The 22886-nt window shown below is 39.3% G+C and overlaps 1 protein-coding gene across 1 annotated transcript; it reads right to left on the bottom strand.

Annotated features, from left to right (window-relative positions):
- Positions 1–32: 32 nt before the first annotated feature.
- lamb3 (laminin subunit beta 3) lies at positions 33–20986 on the bottom strand. The gene is made up of 23 exons (XM_086168522.1): positions 20923–20986; positions 20808–20844; positions 17920–18074; positions 13775–13889; positions 12987–13060; positions 12616–12807; positions 11623–11686; positions 11355–11545; positions 10055–10175; positions 9614–9802; positions 8997–9152; positions 7960–8153; positions 7133–7229; positions 6368–6743; positions 5856–6016; positions 5537–5748; positions 3967–4173; positions 3716–3860; positions 3423–3630; positions 2502–2643; positions 2246–2422; positions 974–1136; positions 33–543 (listed from the first exon to the last, which is right to left on the bottom strand). The coding sequence occupies exons 2-23, from the start codon at positions 20842–20844 to the stop codon at positions 404–406; spliced, it is 3516 nt and encodes a 1171-aa protein (XP_086024648.1). The 5' UTR covers positions 20923–20986; the 3' UTR covers positions 33–403.
- Between the last annotated feature and the right edge of the window lie 1900 nt (positions 20987–22886).

The raw sequence follows: 22886 nt of genomic DNA, 5'->3' as shown, positions 1-22886 counted from the left end.
TAGTAAAAAGTTTTATTTAAATATTGTGAATTCTATATGGAACAACAGTTGCAAATGAGAAAAAAATACAAAAATAAATTATCAAACGTGTATGCATTGTGTTCACAGTGGAAAGTGCTGCATTTGGAGTCGTCCTTGAATCTAAATTTCCATACAGATTGCTGGGGTTCAGTGGAAAAAAACATTGAAAATCAATATTCGGTTTATATTTCAGAGTTATTTTATAATGAAGAGTGTCTATTTAAATCCCACTTCCACTGTTACCTGCACCCCAGTTGGTGCGGCTGCTGGAGACGATGTTCCATGTCATGTAGGAGGGCAGCAGCACCATTTTAATGAAATGAAGATGGACGCTCGTGGTGAAATGAGAAGTTGGGTTGTCATGTCGGGCACGAAGAGACCCTCAGGCCTGGCAGATACTGAGGTCGTTGGCGCTCTTTCGAAGACTTTCTAAAATCTCCTTTAGCCTTTTTTTGACATTCTCCAGGTCTTCTGACTTCTGCAAGATCTCATCCTGCAAGTCTCTCAGAGTGTCTGCTTTACCTGGCGAGGGAATAGAGAGCAAAATGTGTGATGACTGCCTTGATCACATACAGTTCTCCGACTGATTTCTATTTTTTTTAATCCTTAAAATCTGATATTTGTTTATCTTGCGACCAAGAAAATGTCCAGAGTTGTCAAAATGTTTTTTTTTTAAGTAATATTTTTTGTCAAAATATAAAAAAAAAAGAAAGATACAAAAAAGGTTACATTTACAAATGTTCATGTACAAACACATGGATATAATGGAATGTGACTCTGACAGAATCGTGACATATATGGCAAAAAGCATATGACAGAAATGCTGCCAAAACAGGTAACGGTCAAAGAATGGAGTCCTTGCCAAATCAAAAAGTCTCTCATTTGACAAATGATGTTTCACCACATCATGATTTTGAGCACAGACTGTCCATGATAGAATTTCAATGGTTACCTTCCAGCGATCCCAGCATGTTCTCGGTATTGTTAGCCAGCACACCGGCGTCCTCCTGCAGCTTGTTTATTCGGTCACCCAGCGACCCCTCTGCCACCGGGGTCTTGCCAGTGGGTGGTGTTTCTGGGAGGTTTTCCAGCTCCTTGTCCAGCAAATCCAAATCCTGCACACACACAAACCTTTATTAATAATTGTATGAAAAAGCTGAGCGGACCAGGTACACCACACATTTCTAACAATTTTTTTTCCATCTACATCACTATTTTCAAAAAACACAAACCTATCCCAGCTGTCATCGAGCGAGAGGTGATTTGTCTCGACTTGTCACCAATTGCTAACAATGCTACATATAATATAGACACACACATTCATTCACCAACCAGTTCAACTAATGTTAAAAAACAATAGCACGTTGTATCAGGGACATTTCTCAGCAGTAACATGGATTTTATGCCAGAACATTAATGAAATCAATGTTTATCCGGTGTTGTGGTTTCTTTACTATTTTTACGGCAAAGAATCCAGCAATATTCATCAAGATGCAAGAGTAGCATCGTTTCCTGCATCTCCTGCACCTTGCATGCATTCAGCATCTTGCCTTGTTTATTTCACAATGTGCGATAGCTTTTAATAGTGTTATCTTCAATGCTGAGTATCCATTAGAATTTTACAAAGTGTTTATACAAGTACAGAAAAGGTTAATTAGAGTGTGAGGAGGGTCATAAAGCTTTAATATGTATATAGATAATAGAATAAATGGAGAAACACACAGTATACCACATTTTGGAATTCTTTTCAGCCCTGATATGATTTCTGTTGTAGCATTTCTATTAAATGCTTGTCTCTGAAAGTGACCCCATTCACAGATGCTCGTGAAAGCTAAAAATGTTGAACTTCCTAGTTGAAACTGCATTTGTTTTCTATAGAATTATATGCAACTACTTGCAGATTTTATATTCTTATGTATGATCTATTTATGAAAAAATAACAAAATATAGGAAGTATCTTCAGAAACGGCATAATATTCAGGTAAGTTTCTTGGGGAGTTAAGGTTACAATAAGTGAATTAATGTAGTTTTTTTTTTTCTTAAATTATAATTATTTATAATTCACAATTATAATCATAATAAAAATTTACTTTCACAATGTGTTGAAACTACAGGTAGGATATGAATTAATTTAAATATTTCCTACATTTAGAGGAGGTCCCCTCGGATGCTACAATCTGAGCTAACTTCCTAAGCTAGCGTTTTGTAGAATTTGTCCTCTGACCTGCTTCAAGGCCTCCTCTTCCTTCTTGGCATCATCAGCTTTATCCTTTGCGTTCTCAGCCTGATCTTGGCCTTGGTCCAGCAGGTCATTGAGCTCATCCAGCTGTGGCTTCATCGGGTCCGCCAGCTTGGAGACGTCATCCAGGGTCTTCTCCGCAGGGGTCAGCTGATCTTCGATCTGTTGCAACAGCACCTCAGTCAAAGTCGCTCCACATTATATTGTACAGAATGTCACGGAATCTCCGACTTTGACCTACGTCATTCAGGTTGTTGGTGAGATTGTCTATGATTCCCATGGTTTTCTCCAGTTTGTCCTCCAGATCAGAGAGGGATTTATTCTGTGTGTCAAAATTATTCACCAGTCCATCCACGTCGGCCTTCACTGCATCCACTTTGTCTCTGCGGATGTGAAAAGCAAACCAGCGGAAACGACTTTTAGTGTTCCATCCTTCATCAGTAAAACAGTGAAGCTCCATCAACCCCAGAGGAAAGCAACACTCTGCTCTGTTCTATCAAAATAAAGTATGAAACACCCAATTTTAAGTCTTCTAAAAATCCTCAACATAGTGTCCATTGCTTTGCAGCTTATGTTTATGTTACTTTCAAATGGACAGATTTGATATCTTACAATGGTGTCATGTTCTCATATATTACTTTAATTGAATATTACCTATTGCCATAAACAGACTTGCCATTTTTCAGCATGAATGCTTTTTGTTAGTCTTGGTTAGTTAATTTGTCCTTTGTGTGTGTGTGTGTGTGTGTGTGTGTGTATGTGAGTGGGGTATCTCAAGCGTCGTCACTTTAACTGAAGCACTGGTGTTCTCTAAATATTGGGTTTATTTTATTTTATTTTATTTTTTTATAAATAAATCTTGATCAGCTTTTAGTAGTATACATTATTATTTCAACTCCTATCTTTTTATTTCACATGTTTGCACCCCCCCTAAAAAATTGTTATCTGTATTCACTGTTCATTTTTTTAAATTAAAAATGAAATCTAGCCTTTTTTAAATTTTTTTTTAGCTTTTCCATTATAAAATGAATGCAAACCAAGATGCTGATTTTTGTGGATTTGAGATAAATAAAAAAAAGTCGTACCTCATACAGTGTATGAAGGTTTCTAAGGTGGAAAACTAGTCATTTTGCTGTGTGGTGTACTCTGAGTCTGGGTATACCTGATCTCCTCTGCTTCTTTTAACAATTTCTTGGCTTCCTCCAGTTGCGGCTTGGCCTCCTTGAGCACAGCTGTACTGTCAGGTAGGTTATTTGCCACATCTTTCAGCTCCTCCAGTTTCCTTTTCAGACTTGCCAGGCTCTGAGGTAACTTTGTATTCAGGACTAAATCGCTGACGTCCTGGATGTGAGTCAGGTTGGACGTTGGGTCTGGACAACAGGAAAGATATGAGATGACTTCTATTGTTCATCGTTACCTGACATTTTGATAAAACCGTTTCAGGGTGAATCCTACCGGAGAGGAAGTCTTTAACGTCTTTCAAAGCATCACGTGTGTCCTTCACATCCTCCTCCAGCTCGTCCTTCGCCTCCTTGACCTTCTTGGCCAACTTCTCGGCAGACTTTCTGACCAGGTTGGTTTTGTCCTGTGTTTCCTGGAGCTGTGAATAATTGTCATTCTTTAGAAAATGCTTACTGTCACTGTGGCCTCAGTTGCTACCGAAGCCTCACCAAGACACTGACAAAGTCTGAATTGTGTGTGTGTACCTTCTCGGCAGCCTCTGTGATCTTGTTGCTGAGCTCGTCCACTCTGTCCTTGGTTTCTTTGGCATCCTCATTTGCCCTCTTGCTCAGAGGAAGGGCACCCACACATGTCTGACCCTTTTGGCAAAGCGGCGTTCCCTCTGGTGGACACAAGTCTCGGCCCTTACACTGGAGCGGAGTGCAAGGCTCTGTCCGGACACTGCCACACACCTGGTAAAGCACAGAAAACCATGAAAAACTATAAGGTACTGCACACGTGTATCATTTAATAGGAGTGTTGATCACTATATCACCTCTTCTTTATTCTTTCTTCTAGTGGTTTCTGTTTTGGCAAAGGCCCAATCAGGGTAGCCTAAAGAGTTTAGGGGTTTGCTACCATGTTGGACCTCAATCTCTCTATTTTCAGCAGTTGACAGAAATTTTTGGTCTTGATTATGGGGAGTTCTGATTACCCCTGATAACTAGGATAGTCCTAAGATCTAGTTGCTACCCTAATTGGGCCTTGTCAAAACACACATAAGCTTTCACCTACTCACAACGCTGTACCAGTATCTGTCCAAAAGACAGATCAACATAAACACACCAGGCCCATCTGCAACCTCAATACCACCCGGAAACATCCACAACCAGATTGAGTGATCTGATGGGTTTCTTTTGCTACACAAATTTCAAACTTTAGCTGTACATGTACTGGACATGTACTCCCCATTAGAACTAAGGACGGCCTTTTGGATGAGAGGTGAAACTTCTTCAAGAGAAGTCCAGATGTCAGTATAAGATTTGACAAGATGGTAGACTGGAAGCATTCCAACCTCCACTTGTGGAACCCAGAAGATTTCTGAGTCCTATACAGAGAAATAGCTGACATTCATCTTTTGTGTTTAGGTTTTGGTTTGTTTTAAATGGTGCCTTGGAAAATCAGACCCAAAGTAGCGACTTATCCACTGATCACAAAAAAAGCTACATGTGTGATCAAATGAAAATGGTCATCCCATTGTTAAACCAATCAACACAACTTTCTTAACCCTAGAACACTAACGTTAAAATAAGTAACACCATCATTAACGTTGGGTATATTTTCCCAATACAATATCCTGGATAAATTACAGTTTTCATCAATCTATAGATGGGCCGACGGGAGGAGGGAAACAAACATACAATTAATAACATTAGTGAGCAACCTGAAGTTACCCAAGGACCCAACACAATGGCAACACAATGAAAATCACATGACAAGAATTGTGTGGGTGAAAATCACCCGACGTTAGTGTTCTAGGGTTAGTCATCTGGAAATAACTTTGCCAGACCACAAATAATAAGAATTGGTCCGGGAATTCATAATTTTTCGAGGATTGAACTGACTTTTGCAAGACACTTGAGTCTTTTACGTCTCATCAAACATGAACTGAAATGGCCTGGTACCAAGAATCTGGCTCCTGACCTTCCATGAGTTATCTCGTTCCTTGGTTTAAATGGTTTTACTGTACTGTTGACAGAAGGTTTCAAATACCTACTGATGAGGATGCTACAAATTAAGTGGGTGATTGACAGAAAAGCATTGCTGAATGCTCACCTGTTTGGCAACAGGTGTGAGGTTTGGTTTGGAGGCCATGCTGCCGTTGAGTTTGTTCAGATCTCTGGTGTTGTCCGGTTGTACTTCGTTCACAAGATCCAAAGCATCTTTTCTGGTATCAGCGGATTCCTGCACAGTATCTTGGCTGTCATTTGCATTATTCTGTGCATCTGTAGACCGATCGTAGGCGTCCTTGATTGCACTTATTGCACCTGCATAAGAGAATATGTGTACATAAAGTTAATTTATAAGCAATTTAAGCCTAAGTACAATACTTAAAGCATTAACAAAGGCGGCCGTGACAATTGCTGTGTCTGACCTGCGGTATTGGGATCAATAGTGTTGTTCCCAAAATTTCTCTTTGCATTGTAGAGTATATTGAGGCTGTTCAGCAAATTCTGGAGTTTGTCCAGCTCAGATTCCGGGTCAGGTTTTTTCGTCAAGCGTGGAAGCTCATTGTTGACCCTGTCCACCTCGTCCCTGTTGTAGAAGATTTACTTAGTGGCAACCAAAGAAAGTCCAGTTTCTTGGTTTTGGACATATTGAATCAGCTCAATACAGATGTGTTGTACACTTCGTCAAAAGTAAGGTCATTTAAGTCTTCATCAAAATAGAAATAGTAAGCCTGTATTGTGTTTGAAATTAGATGTTTGATTTTAATCGTCTTATTTTATCCTGTTACACTGGTAAGATAATGTGGAAAAGCAATTGAGGTCAATGTTTAAAACCTACCATAAAATGACGTGCAGTAAGCAATCATCTTGCCAAGAAAACAATTATTTCATAAACAAACAGATTCTGGTGTCTTTTTGACCTAAAGATCTGCCTCACCTGAGTTTTTTCAGCTGGGAAAGTGCATCGTCAACCTCTTTGGCAATATTCGGTGGAAGGTCGATGGAATCACGGATGCGGTTTAGATCATTTTCCAGGGCAAGGATGCGAGGCCCGAAGTTTCCTGGCTCTCCAGAGCCTCCAGGACGTGTAGGGTATCTCGGGGATAGTTTCTCAAGCGCTGCGCTGAGTTTCTTTCGCTCAGCATCCAATGTGAAGTAGCAGGAAGGACAAGATTGACAAGATGGGAAGGAGTCACAGTGTCCTTCTTTGCAGGAGTCGCAGCGGGACCCGGTGACACCGGGGCGACACAAACATTCGCCTGTCTGCTTGTCACACACATCAGGGAGGGTCCCTTCAGAGTTACAACGACACGCTGAGGAGAAAAGTCATCAAATAGTTATATAAAATTTTTAATTATTATGGATTACACAATGAAAGTATCTAAAAATCAGAGGAATGAAAATAATGATTAAAAAATTAACTGATAAACAACAAGAAAATGGCCAGGATGAGTCCGGATTATTAAAAACACTTCATTGTTTCAGTTGAGGTTGAGATTGGTGACCCTCATGCAGCTTTATGTTCCAAAACCATGCTTAAGTAGATATTGTGAAACATCAGTACCGAGAGACAGGGTTTGTAAAATAATAGTTTTATTTTTCAATTTCAGCCAGTGCTATAACCTTCATTAAATCAAATGTCAAAATTCTTGTGACATTAGCTCGCCGTAGATGTTCGAGTATTTTAGAGGCTGAGACTCACGTTTGCAGCCCATGAGGGGGTCTCCATATGTGTTGTCTGCACATCCAGAACATGTTCTTCCTCCGAAACCTGGTCTGCACTCACACTGACCTGTATTCTGTAGAGGGGAGAGGGGGTTATTTTCCTTAGATAACCATTGGATATAAACCCTCTCTGTCCGCCTTGGTAATGGCACTCACACATTTACACCAAAACCTTCCTTTCAAAATTACAGACGGAATTGATCTTTAAATCTATGTTGTAATGAGAACAGTGACCATGGCTGGTAGTTGACAGAAACAAGATGTAACATATCCAGATTGTTTTCATTGTGCTTGTATATCCCATTTTTTGAAATGTAATACTCATGAGCCACTTATTGTTTTTCTCAATATTTAGTGTGGTTTATTGAATTACCGTCCACTCAGATTTGGACTCTACATAGTCAAATGAGCTCATCCCACCTTATATTATGACCGTATCAAATTGTATCTAATTTTATAATCTCAAGTCATTTTTATGTGATGTAATTAGCTGACATGTAATTTTATTTTACCCATTTTTATAACTCCTAATCTTGTCCTACCACAATTAAGTAAAGAAGCGAATTCAGTCCAACCATTTATTTATTATCTTTAATTAATTAATTAATCAATAACGACCTTTTTTTTTTATTATTATCGATTAAATTCCATCCTTCCCCAATATTTTGGAAAACCCTATATCATTAAGGGTTGAAGATATGTATGCATATGTATGTGCTTGATTGTATGTCCAAGTGGGATGCACCGAGTTATGAGACACATATATAACATCTGTTAGAGGTCAAAGAGGTCGCAAGGTCCTACCTGGTCACAGGTGTCACTGAATGACTTTGTAGGGTCGCAGCTGCAGGGTTGGCAGTGCCCCGATATTGACGATTTCCAGTAGCCTCTTGCACACTTGTCACAGGTGAGGCCGTGGAAATGATGTCTGCAGGGACACTGGCCGGTCAGCGGGTTACACTCGTCTGAGAGCGACCCGTCTGAAGAACAGATGCACTCTGGAGGACAGGCGTAAAGTCCAGAGTCAGTGAGAAAAATCTGAACGGAGTTCAATTAGCTCAATGGCAGATTGCAGCTTTTCATTGCTAAAAGCATCTGGTTGGAAATTGTTTTATACTTGCCAAAATTAGAATTTTAATATCTACACAATTAAGAGGCATGCCTTAGCTTTCTGCTATTTGATTTGATATTTGGATGAAGTTAAAGTTGGACTTCATCATCAAGTGACCAATTTGATTTTCATTGTCGGTACGGTGACTACAGACAATTCACGTTTAATGACATTTACTAATATTTTGTATATTAAGAACACTTTCTTGGATTTGCACATGTTGCAAATGTGACCTTTGAATTTTTTACCAAGATAATTACAATATCATATTTTTAAAAAATATGCATGAACCTCAAAATCCAGTATTACTGTCCACATAGGGTCACCATTGTTCTTAACCAGAATGTTATCTGTTTGTTATTGATATGGTTTTCTCACTAATTTTTAACTAATTTTGACCCGTTAAGGAGAGGGAACAGAGGTTTGTTAGAGGAACACATCACTAGCCATAAAGGGGTATTTTAATAAACTTAAAAAGATGCCCCAAAAAAGAACGATTAGATTTAACAACAAAATGTTACAAATCAGTAGATATTGTTCAATGTCAGATACAGTGGTGGTGTTTCAGATATTTTCAGCTGACAACCAAAATCTCTTTGAAAATAGGGGTATATGTGACATATAACAAGTCACACAAGGGGCTGCAGAACATGTAGTTCACATGCATGCATGTGTGTGTGAGTGTGTGTGTGTGTGTGTGTGTGTGTGTGTGTGTGTGAGTTGGACTCACTGGAGCAGCCCAGCGGGTTGGAGGCGCTCAGGCCATGGTAGCCTCTCTTACACTGGTCACATCGCTGCCCTACAACATTTGCTTTACATTGGCAGGAACCTGTGACGTCATCACACCGGCCGCCATTTATGGTCCCATCAGCATTACACACACAACCTGACAGAAACACAGTGGCACACATAAGTATTTCAAACACATTTTGCAAAAAAGAAAAAAAGTTGTATTTTTAAAAACGGTTGCAAATGAGAAGTGTTGAATATAAAAATACACTTTATGGCACTATTGCAATACAAGGTAAATATGCCTAGACATTTTTGGATACTACTTTTATACTTTTTATACTTTCAGATTTTATTTTATTTTATTTTATTTTTTATTGTATAATATTTTATTTTAGTTTATTTTATTGTAGTTTAGTTTTAGTTGACACTGTCTATTCTTTGTATGTTATGCTGCTCCTGCCATATAATTTCCCAATCCTGGGATGAATAAAGTACATCTCATCTCATCTCATATATCTATGAAATGTGAATTAATCTTTTAATTGATTAAAAAAAAGGATGATCTATAATGGTTTTGATCGTCATATTTTGCACACTTTCACAGGATCCACTTACGGATGCAGGCATCAGGTCGGTCCATCTGGCTGTAGGGGTTGGGCTGGTATCCGGGGGCACACTGGTCACATTTGGGGCCGGTGGTGTGATGCAGGCATCCCTCACACACGCCTCCGCTTCTCCGCCCGCTGGCTTCGTACAGAACCGGGTCAAAGTGACAGCGCTCGGCGTGGTTATTACACTCACAGCCTGAGGAGAGAAGATTGACGGGAGATTCAAAACGTTGCATTTCATTTAGAATGTGATTTGAAAATTTCCCTAATTTTCCTCTGCTTTTTGTGGTATGTTTCCCAGATGGCCCTTGCTGCAGACGCCACGGCTCTCCAGCTGCATCAGTCTTGCATCAAGTTCCTATTTGAACTGAAGGCCCATTGGACTCTGCAGGATTCGTCTTGCATGCGGACTCTGCAGAGTTGCTGGCCATTAAGAAGGGAATCTTACGTTTGCAGGAATGGGTGTTTTGCTCCACCGCAGGCCTCCAGGGCTGGTCGTTGTAGAGGTCGTCGCAGCGCTCACAGTTCATGCCTGCCGTGTGATGCTGACATTCACATCGTGGGCCCACCTGCAGATCCGGCATGTGGATTCATTATCAGATGATTTAGCGGCGTTGATTCCACTAACTAATCCAACATTACAACATATCAGTTCCATAAGTATATAGGGTTTTACTAGAGTACTGTAGCGAGTCATGAATGTTGGGGTTTATGCTGATGCTTGTTTTCTGTGTGAGTTTGGGTTTGCTGGGAATTTTATGGGTGTGATTTAGAGTGCAAGGAATTCTGTTTTTCTTTTTCTTTTTACCTGGAATTCAGCATGAACAGTTAGTTGTATTGCAGGCTTGTGTGGCGTGGCTATGGCCGACAACACCTATTGCTTATTAAATGGATGTTTTGCCGTCAGCCAGTTTTTTTTTCCCTGACTAAAACGCTACAGTACATTTTATGTGTGCATTCTTGTTTCCCATAATGACAAGTTATTTAAATTACATTAAGAGAATTGTATCTAAAGTATCTATACATATATATAAATATATCTACACATACACATATCTATATACATGGACACCTTCTTAAAATAATCACCTAAGTCAATTATATGAATATTTATGAAAATAAAGTAAAAAATCATATATGTGTGTATCTATGTATATGTATCCATATATTTATACAGTGGCTTGAAAACGTATTCATACCCCTTGAACTTCTCCACATTTTGTGGCGTTACAACCACAAACGTAAATGTATTTTGTTGGAATTTTTTGTGAAAATGCAACGTAAAGCGGCATACGAATGTGATGTACAAAAGAGATATACATGATTTTTTTTTTTTACAAATAAAAAAGCTAAAAGTTTTTTTTGAATGAATTTGCACGAATACTTTAGCAAGATACTGAATATATATTTACATTTACTTGATATACAGTATATATATGCATATTTATCAGAAAACACAAAAAAACAGAGCTATATGTTGAATAACAAGTTGACTTGGGCAAATAAAACCCAATCATGTCAAAAAATGACAGGCAGTTATTTTGAAACGGGGACGATGTATACATTTTGCTTACTTTTTCATCAAAGATTAGCAGTTAAAATCTGTTTTTTCAGCATAAAATTCTACACTTTTTTTTTTTCGGGGGGGGGGGACTGTCCTAATCTGTCATCAATTTTAAAAATGATTTTCTTACTTGCATTTGAGTCAAACTGAGTCAAACGACTTGTTTATGGTTCCCATAACCCACCTGCTGTCCGTAGGTCTGAGGGTAGCCCTCGTCCTCGGGCAGGCATCGGTTGGCGTGACCGTGGCACATGCAGCTCCCTGTCACACGCATCTCCCTCACGGCGTAGAACTTGCTGAGTGATTGACCCGGAAGGTGCGGCACGTCACCCAGCTCCGTCATTCTCAACCTCAGACTTGTTAAACTCGACACGTCTGTGGACGGGACTCAGAGTCAGTCGGCAACTCTCTCTGGGTAAAAATAACACGGACAGAACTGGACCGATGCTCACCTTCCCTCTTCTTGCTGTCAGGGAGCGGGACATAGGCATATTGACGCAAAGGGCTGAACTCGATCTGGAAAAGACAAGTGCACATATTTTCACAGGTTACTGTTTTGAATTGCAGAATCCTTGGCATCCCAAATTGTAATCCAATCTTTTTTTTCTTTCTAAGAAAATAGTCAAACAAATAAACTCCAGAGGTGCTGTAGCTTTGACGTCCAGGAGTCAGCCTGTTTGTGTAATATATAAAAAAATCAACCAAGAGTTCATAAAATTGAGATTGTTTTTAATTTTCCTCCAAACGTTTTTAAAGATAGCCACTGAGAGTCACCGCTGGTTTACTAAAAGAATAGATTTCATCTTACTTTGAATGATTTCTACTTGTTTTACTCAAATATTTTTTTGTAAATTTAAACTTTAAACTTTGACTGGGTCAAAAATAATTTGTCTGAAGTTGATGTTTTACAACCATTTCTTTTTTTTCTTATAATTAGAGTTTGGGTGATAATAAATAAAAATAACAAATGTAAATTATTCACATTAAGAGAGTAAACTAGCTCATGTTTATAATAAATACCTGGTTTAGAATAGCATTATTCCATAGCATTAAAAGTCCAATTAGATGATTCTAATTATTGATAATCAAAATTATAATATTATACAGACGTGACAGAGTATACTATTAAAAAAAGCCTGCTAATTAGATATGTATATTTATTTATAGGTTTAAACAATTTCCCAATCATGAAATCATCAAAGTACATCTCATCTCATCATCTCATCTCATGTAAATAAACAATTCATCAATAAATAAAATAAAATAAAATACAATTGATAAAATACTACACCATCTTCTTTAAAATCTATTTTTTTTCCCGTCCATCTGAATTAATTGTACCAAATGGCAAGGATAAACAGCAAAATAATTAAAAATACAACCATTACAATGAAAACAGAGCTTGATGATATTCTTAATCGGAAAATAAAACCACAAGTTCTTACTGATTGATCCTGGTAAGGGTCTTGTCCAGTAGGGGGCAAAGTTTGGCAGTAGGTTGAGTCCAGGGTGAGAGGCAACGTTGTGGGAACGCCAGGAAATGATCTCTGACAGTCTGCAGCCAAAAAGAGCGACGCGTGCCACGTCCTGCCTCCATCCTGCGTCCTCTCTAAGACCATGGCGTTCGGCCGAGGGCCCTGCAGACCCCCACACCCAATATGTTAAATCAGTGCATTATTGATCGCAATCACTGATCTATTATAAGTTCCTTCTCTTTATTCTACATGTAACATTCATTTTTTTCCGCCATGGAAATGAAAGGCGTTTTTTCCGTGACACCGTGTGAGGATTAAAAACTACCGTATTTGTTGCGCACCTTGAATTTCAGGTACAGGTTGTCGAGCCGAAACAGGTGCTTGAGGTCCAGCTCAAGAGAGACTGGGGTCTCGTCTGGGGGGAGAAATAGTGAACGCATTACCATCAGAAATGAGATACAAGAAAAATACGCCGTAGAAATAATTCATTGCAAAAAGTTTTCAAATGCGGAACATCATCATCAATACAATACAATACAATACACTATTACTCTAATGTTAACCAATGTCTCGTTCTACAACTAATTATTATTTCCCCTTGATACTCTATTGCAATTGCTGACAATTGCAATATACCTCATCTCTGAATGTTTACAAATGTTTCCGTTTACAATAATATTACCGATTACTCCAGTTGCACATCTGACTTTATTGCATTGTATTTTTTTTCAATTGGTATTATTGATGATTTGCTGTGGCGACCCCTGAAGGTAATAGCCGAAAGGAGAAGAAGAACTGTAGCATATTGTTGCATTTTACCTCCCCTTTTTGTTTTTGTTTCCTCATCCACGGAGCAGGATAACTTATGTATTTATTTATTTTGTTATTTTTAAACAAAACTACAATTTTATTGTATTTTGCGATGCAGTGACAATAAAAGGCTATGCTATTCTATTGTATTCTATTCTATTCTGAATCTGGCTGTGTCCTGACGAGCAGACCTCATTCCAGCGGCAGTTAATATTGTTGTAGAGGTCGAAATGCTGTTTTTAAATTTTTTTTGACTGATATTATTTTCATTTGAAAGACGAGCCCATGAATGTAATTGAATGCAGTCTTTTACTCTTACCTTTTTTGGACTGCCACCATCGGTTGGGCCCAGCAGAGGACAGCATGTCCTGAGCTGTGTGGGCCAGCGAAGCCCTGGGGTCCCTGGAGTCACAGGGACAGCACTTCATCCTCCTCTGGGGGAAAAAAATATAAGAGATGGCGTTAGTGAAAAATGACATTTTCCAACCACGTGCTCCACATTTATATTATGTGGAATAATGATACACCACATGATCAATACACCACTGTGTTCCAGAGTTAATAAGCTGACTTAAATTGATACTCAAAAGATGATGGAAAATATTCAAGAGAACAAAAAAAAATAAAATCTGAAATAAGCAGTGATAATTACGCAAGATTTAAAGATTTCTACTGTTACCAGTATGATGCTTTGCGGACTGAGGAGCTAACTGAAAAACAACACGTGTTGATAATTTTGGTGGCACGGCTAACATGCCTGTTTTATCAAAATAGAAATAATACCCCTTTGAATTTTTAACTGGTCAGTTCCAGGGTGTGGGAATCGAACTATATCTATTTTGAGAAATGTTGCAATTTAACCTCAATGTTGTGTATTCTTCGATCAATTGGCATTGTATCTTTTTTTTTATAATATTGTATATCAGGCTGTAAAAATATCATTAACCAGGCCATTGCCGATTCCACTGCTGTAAAGACGGTTTCTGTAAAAACACGTTGACCCGTTGAGCTCCAGTTAATGAAGGAACAGAGTAACGTTAGTGAAAAACACCAAGATTTCCCGTCACACCAACTTTCAGCTGCTGGGTCAGTATTCTGCCTCTCTGGTGTGTGGACACCATCTGCTCTCCAGTGAGGCAAAAGTTCCCTCTGATTGCTGTTTGTTGCAACATTGACACGGAACGACGTGCTCAGTCGATGTGTCCCCATCCAAGTTTTTTTTTTTTTTTTTTTTTATACGTGCACTTTAACGCGCTGATCTTGCTCCATTCCGCATTCTCAAAGCAAAGTAACAACTGAAGATTTCTTGATTTTTGATGTTAGAAATGGGTGTGCTGCTGATTTAAAAAAAGCACACACAGCTGATTATGCAAACCTTGCAGTGTTATAAAAGAAAAAAAAAACTCAGCTAAATAAATAATTTCATGTTTATTTTGAAATTGAATCTATTTCTTCACCAGCTCAGGTCACAGACACACTGGTCAAACACAGCAGGTGAACTCTGACATCCACTGCAGCCTTCAACACTCACACACACACACACACACACACATGCACGCACACACACACACTCTTCACTTCTCCGGCCACAAATGGCAACCGTCCTGGAGCAGTAGTAACTGATTTATTCCCACTTAACACATGTTGAACTATGCATATGTATAACTCTGCGAACCTTTATCTTATCTCAGATATAAAACACTCAGCTCTCACACACAGACGTGTGATTTGTTCTTCTCTTTTATTTTATTTTTTAACCACCTCACCTTAACTGCCCTATCAAATGTGAATATACAGTATGTAGGTGAAAAGCTACTCAACTTTTTTTTTTTCCAAGCTCTGGGCACCACTGTGTGCCACATCAAACATGGAGTGTTTGCATTTGGTCAGTGCCAGCTATGTGTCAGGGTGATGCAGGGGATTTTCAAGAACTTTGCACGTATTATCAAAGAAGATAAACGTGCCTTTCCTCGGGCGACCAAGGAGGAGCTTCCTCTGCGTGACCGAATTGAGTTGACGATACAAGTGTGTTTGCTCAGGTGCCATTGAGGAGGGCGACTTTCGGCTCAGATAAAAGGTCACTCGCTGTTTGGGGAAGAGGGGGCAACAGGACGCAAAAGATGGGAACAACAGAAAACATCTGAATGTCGTAAAACACTCAGAACAGAAAAGAAATGGCTGCCCTATGAAATTCATTTTGATCTCACTATTGTTCCTATTTGCAAATTCTGTCTGACTAAAAATTACCGTTGGAGTTTCTTGTTTATTTTTTTTTTTTAGCTCTCGTATTTTGAGCAACTTTGAGCAGTTGAGCAAAAATCCAATTTGAATGTGGCGTTGTATTTTCTGTTCTCTGTTGTAATTTGCGTTGCATTTTAGGAATCTTTTTTGACACATGAGGTTAAAGTTACTTATAGACTTACTTTTAATAGAAGAAAGGGCAAAATAATTGTACAACTAAACAAAATTGACATATGTATATCATATTTTTATAATATATAGAAATGGCTGGGTCCACTCATTCATTTCTTTATCTCAATCAACATTGTAATTTTTCTTTTATTACCTTGTGTTGATCCCTGAAACAGTAGAAAAGAAATATTCTGAATTCTAAATAAGAATTCACTGCTCCGCCACAGCCCACGGATGTAACTGGATGACAGTCACAGCTTGATATTGTTACAAAACAGATAAAAATGACCCCAGGTGGAGCATAGAAACATGATCAGACAAGTCCTGCCTGACTTGTTTTCTTTTGTAAGAATCATGCGTGAGTGTGTGTGTGTGTGTTTGGTGTGTTCCTCAGGGTTCCTGCCCCTCCCTGTCTGGACCATGCGTGAATCAGGTAGGCGTAAGAGAAGAGTAAAGTTTTATTTGTGCAGTCCACACCTAATGGAGTTATCATTTCCCTGAGGCATGTGTCCACGTGCACTTGCAGGCATGCATTTGCATGCACACACGCACATACATACATGCATGCACCCACACACCCACACTGCTCAATCGCACACTGGAAGGAATGAAGATTATGTAACTGAACACTGCACTGTCTTTCACATTGCACTTAAACATGTTTTACATTCATCTTAAAAAAACCCAAACAAATTTTTAAAAAATCTGAAAAAGACAAAAGTGAGATTTATACAGTAACCCATGATAACTACATTTAAATTGATTTTTTTCTCAGACGTTTTTTAATGATCGCACAATGAATTAGCCGGTTGTATCCAGACAGTGATATCTTGCGATTATACACCCGTCATCATTGCCATGCCGATCAGGAGGTGGCCAATGTGTGTCACAGCCGGCAGGTGTGTGTCTGTGAAATGCTTCAAGGGTCGATATGTAGGGAGGGAGGGGCCAGCAGTGCCTCAAAGTGGCCATAAGATGCCTTTAGATTGGTAACAGTCATCACTGTTGGATAAGATTGATACGGTTACAGCATCAAATTGGTGAACTTCCAATTGGTCACTGAGCTAAAGGTTCCAGCAGACTGGCGCGGTCCCTCACGGGACTGCTGAGTAAAACCTGTTTGTTCACTTCGATCTTTTTGTAATTTTAAAGCTTTTTTCACTAAATCTGTAATCTGTTCTTCTGCTTCCGTGCCTGCTCCTTCTACCCATCAGCTTTTCGGTGTAACGGAAAAGCAGATTGAGACATTTACTACTGAGATGGTTCATAAGAAGTTAAAAATTTTACTTTACAAGAAGAAAATTTTTCCAAATATAATAATTTATAAATCCCTCATGGGGAAAATTCCTTCTCTACATTTAACGCATCATGGATGAACCATGAGCAGTTGGCTATCGGCAATAAGGGTGCAGTTAGGGGTTCAGTGTCTTGCTCAACAACACTTTGACACACTAAGAGGAGGTGGGAATCGAACCAGGAGTGTTCGGTTCCAGGGACGATCGATCTTCACATAAATATGATTTTCTCAAACAGGCAATTTAAGGAAAAAAGTAAAAAAAAAAAGATTAATGGTGATTAACGATTAAATACCCAATATTTTTAGACGCGACGTTTTGACACAATGAATAAATCAGCATTAAACTGCTAAGCCAGCTGTTTCTGCTGACTCAGATGGACCTCTGTTGAAAGATGGCCATCAAAGAGCACTATTACAACACGGGGTTCAGGCGCTGCAACCAGACGGATTGGCACATGGAGAGCAGTCAGCCAAAAGCACCACAGCCTCTAACCTGCATGTCTGTCTGCTGACCAAGACCTTTACCCTGATACCGAAAACCCTGTTCAGGGACCCATGAGTGCCTTTTTGTGAATAGCTGCGTCATTCACCACCCCTGAGACTGCTGTGCCTATCATATGAAGAACTGAAGCTGAATATTGCATCAGAACCCCCCCCTTATTTTAAGATGTTTGACTCTAATTCAATTGCCTCCATTGATATCATGGAGCCAGGAGGCTAAAGAATACCACCCCTGAAGGATTACTGGGTCTTACCTGTTGGTATGGGGTACAGTAGATCTCTGAGCCGGTCAGGCCGCAGGTAGAGGAGGCCTGCAGTTGGTTTTCCCGGCCGATGAGCAGGTTCCCACTGGAAGGGTAGCAGGCCCCTTGATAGCAGTCAGTCTCAGCTTGTGATACTGTGGCAATGCCTGCAGAAAAAAAGTTGTTATTAAACTATACCAGATTACATTAATATAATCCAGCTCAAAGATAGTGATGAAGTTTAATACCAAACATTGCGAGACGTATGCTTATCTGGATGTTACAAACATCAGGTTATATTCCCGTATAATCTTTTTTTTTTTTTTGGCAACTGGACTTAGTTGGTGTGAAAGTAGATGATACAGAGAATAGGACAAGATATGGGAGGTGGTTTTACCGTGGCAACCCCTGAAGGGGACACGCAAAAGGAAAAGAAGAATACTTGTGAAGGCAGACCAACTCCCATCCAAGAGGCCTCTTCAATTCTATTGAACTGCAGGGAGTTTCCAGGATGTAAGAGCTCAGGGTTTTTTAACAAGTGTGAAATCCCAGAATACTCGGAACCATACAGCACCCTAAGGCAGACCCTAGTGCTCCCTGAGGACAGAACACCCAGACACGACCTTGAAAATGCGTTGTATAATGGAAAAATACAAAGAGGAATACGAGGACATCTGTACTGAGGAGACGACACAACAAACGGATGGTCCAACAGGGGTTAGACACCTCTATAGGACAAAGAAACTTCCTGTGAAGACGGCACTTTCCACACTTTGGTCAAAGGAGACCAAAAGGAGTCAAAAAAAAACATCTTTGTCAAACTGGCGAGACCTTCATGAACAGAGGGGTCTGCAATACAACCTTTCGCATACATACAATGAAGTCCGTCCATTATCTCTGTTGGCCTGAGGCTCGGGACGGAATCGTCTGGACCTGACGAGGGTTCTTGATCTCTCAAGCAAGGCGCAGATGTAACTGAGGTTGAAGTTGCGCTGATCTGTCTTGGGACAGATCTTAGCGCTGCATTGTTTGTCGGAGTCCCCCTTTTCTCTTCAATGAAGGTGTCTCTCCAGTTTGACACAAATTTCACTCTTCTGTCAAACCACTTGCATTCTCTAACAGACAAGTGGACATTGCTGTCTTCAAAGTTGTGTCCCTTGTCTTGGGGAATGTAAGTGCAGAATCCTGTCTTGAAGACGTGACTCTCAAATGTTGGATGATCCATTTGCTGTCTTGTCTCCCCAAATATGGAGGTCATCACATCCCCTTTTTGGATTTATAGTATATGCCACATTTTCAAGCTTCTATTTTGGTGTTCTGTTCTCAGGGCGTACCAGAGTCTGCCTTAGGGTGCTGTAGTGTTCAATGATGACCTCTCCAGTTTGACAAAAATGGCTTCTTTGACTCCCCTCTCAAATCCGAGTGAATTGTGGCCAAAGAATACAAACGAAAAAAGAAAACAAACTGACTTCTTTTGCTTTTTGCCATCTACATATTAGCGTACGATGACCTATTCAGACTGCATCTCATGTGAGACCACGGGATTCATACCTTTGTTCCCCAAACTACACAGAAAATGATGCACACCATAACATAACCCAATTTGACCTCGCTGCTGCAAAACAGCAAACCCTCTCAACTTGGACCAATGCCAAGCCCCGACCGCAGCAGTTTTGTACCGGAACTCCCAACGATCTGGTAGGACTTAAGAAGCATCTCAAAAGAGAGGTGAAATGTCTTCAAGAGGAAAAACTCCGGTGGCCAAGACAATATTTGATGACGATTCGATATGAAAGCACGCAGGATCGGTCTTATCGCTTTCAGACGCCTTTTAGATCAACATGGAAGTGGGGATGTTGCACATGCGTAAAATATGATGCCGTATCATTAAATTGCTCGCAGAAAACCACCCTATCGACAGCCAAACTGGGCCTCGATGTACATCGCGCTACGTACGAGCATTCTAATCTCGATCAGTAAGAATTCAGATTATTGAATTATTGAGTTTGTCTGGTGATGTGTGAAGTCAATCAATTTTCAGCCATAAACTGAAAAAAACAAACAAACTCTGATGACATCACAAGAATTCACATACATGAAATATGCACTTCACAAAAATCCTGCATACTTGAATGAATAAACTTGAGAAAACTACTGACTATTGACACCTTTTTAAAGTCTTGTGTTTTTCCATACACTTATATTTTCCAAAATGTTTTCACCTGACATGTAAAGTCCTCTGTGGGGTGCGGCACTAGGTTTTTAAGTGGTACAGAAAACTAACCTCATTTATTTTAATTCAATCTGCAATGTTTCTTCTTAATAGTGGTTAAAAAGTTCAAGTTAACAAAAAATTGCAATTATTTCAGCCATTATTTAAATGACAGCTTTTGATAGTTATGATTAAACTGGGGAATGTGTCAGCTATTTATGTGATGGGGATTTAAAATCTCCCCCCACGGGCAAAGAATATTTTGTTTTTCAAAACAAACTGCATCTAAAGTAACCAAAAGGCAGACACGGTATGAAGAGCTGTGCATCACTTGATATTTCCAGAGATCATTTGGGTGATAATTAAAGAGTAGACTACCGCCAAGGCACGTCTTTGTCGAAAAATAAATCAAAGTACACCATTTGGACGGAAGAGCAAAGCTCGACTCATGAAATCCTGTCAAGGATAATGACTCTGAAACATGTGCCATCATGACTGGAGAGCCGGCAGGGGAGGTTTTATCTGCCAAAGAATGGAAAACTTGCACGCCGCAACCTTTTAAGTGAAAAAAAAAAAAGATAAAAAAAAAAAAAAACCTGATAGCGGTGAAAAAATGAGAACAGACATTTTCGAAACTCAATATCCATCAAAACGCAGCTGAAATTGAAAAAAGAGAGTGAAGACTTACCACATAAAAGTAAAAGTAGTCTCATCCTAGGTTCCATCTGTGTTCGGACAAGAAAGCAGACAGTGTGAGTGTCTGTATGGGTGAAAATCAAAAGTATATGTGAGGTGAAACCCACCTGGTCGTCACTTCTGGATCGTCCTCTGTTAAACTGCTGGTGTGTGTGTGTTGGTGCTGTTATAAACACCTGGACCCTATGATACAGTGTGTGTCAGAGTCACACCCTGCAACACCACTCCCTCCATGAATCAACACACACATGCATATACACATACGCAGACAGGCAGACATAGGGTAGGCACAGGAAAAGCCATCAGCTGCATAAAACAAAAACAAAACAAAACAAAAACAAAAGAATAAATGAAATAAATTAAAAAACAAAACAAAAAGGATAACTAATAAAAATGCTACTTTGTGTAAACCCTTATTTGTCTTCACTTTCCAGGACAATAATAAGGGAATGCTAACAATATAACAAGTCAGAAAACTTGAAACCTCACCAATATCACTTGTGTGCTCATCATTTTTTTATTTATTTATTTTTTTTTAGCAAAGTAATATGTTACTTGGCTTAGCCAAGCCTTATATATTTGATGATAACAACAAAAACAACATAAAAACAGCTCTGGACATTTTTAATGTATTGATAAAGTTAGATGTGTTACATTTTCAACCAAAGAAATTTGAAATGAATAATACTAATAATAATAATGATTATTATTATTATTAATAATAATGGCAAAGCCATTAATAAGGGCAAAGCTGACTGAACTATAAGGAGTAAAAACTGCATTTGTACAAATATACCAACAAATATTAACAGGAAGAAATGGATCAGACGACTTCACGTTGCCAACCAAAACAGACAAAATACAAGGAAATAGCAGATAATACCGTGAATCAGAGTCCTGTCGGAACAAATGGGAGAAAGAATTGGGTTCTAATGAGAAGGTGCTGCAGCAGGTGGAGAAGGAGACTAAATATGATACCAAACCTATCGCTTGCCTCTAGTGAAGGCTTACTTCCCAAATTGTTAACTGTACTATATTGTGTAGTACAGGCATGTATTACATGTGAAGTTATCACAGTGTGCTCTTGAGGGTGTTTTTCTTTTTTGTTTTTCTTCTTCTCTGAGCAGCTGACAGACACTTGAAGAGTGAAAGACATAAATTCCTGAAATGCCAAAGTATCAAAGAAACATGTCTCTGCAAAGTCAGATATTATGGATACAGTATTCTGAACCCTACTTTTCGTTTCTTCTCACTTTCACCATTTTCATTTCAGCTCTACCGATCTCTGGCCGTGTCAAACACATACCGACAAACATAAACACGACTATTTTGGGCAGAAGCTATTGAGCATCACACATTTAAAAAAAACAAAACAAAAACTAAATTAAACTACCTCCCCGAATGCTACTCGTATTAGGAGTGGGACCCGAATCTTAGATTTACTCACATTAATATGGAAAAATTTGAATTGTTATACGCAGGCTATGTTTTTTGTGTTTTAACGATGTATTCAGTTATGTTGCATTACATAGTCTCATGTTTTGATGGCACTACCTCAAATAGTCCAGCAATAGCATAACAAGGGATCATTAATATTTTTGATTTATTTGGGGAAATTAAAGACACTCGGGAGAAGCCCGCCACTATTTCTCCTTGACAGAAAATGTGGTCGATGAACAACCGATATTTTTGTGTTACAAAACTGTCCGTGCATCTGATGTGTTTTTCCACCACACTCGCACCGGTCCAATGGGAGAATTAATTTAATCCGGAAACACGTGCCCTGCAGGCAGGGGGGGTGAGTCGGTGTGGCTGACGGCACACTTCTGATCATCACCTCTGTGTAACCAGATTGACCTGAGGGCCGGTTGATTACGCCGCAGACACATTTACCAACCACAGGGTGTGTCCCCTGACTCACCACACACACACACACGTACAACTTCAGGCAAGCACTTTCATGTCTTTAATGGCTACGAACGGCAGCTAAAATTTACTCAGTAACTTGTGTTTCCTCACTATCAACAGTGGGGCTTAGTAACGGGGAAGAGTGAGTAAATACAGCTTCAGG

Source organism: Fistularia commersonii, chromosome 21 (assembly GCF_037954325.1).
Source record: "Fistularia commersonii isolate RoL2024-O1a breed Wild chromosome 21, RoL_Fcom_v1.0, whole genome shotgun sequence".
Classification (NCBI taxonomy): Eukaryota; Metazoa; Chordata; class Actinopteri; order Syngnathiformes; family Fistulariidae; genus Fistularia; species Fistularia commersonii.
The sequence above is the reverse complement of the archived record's forward strand: the minus strand, read 5'-3'. Positions and strand labels throughout refer to the sequence as shown.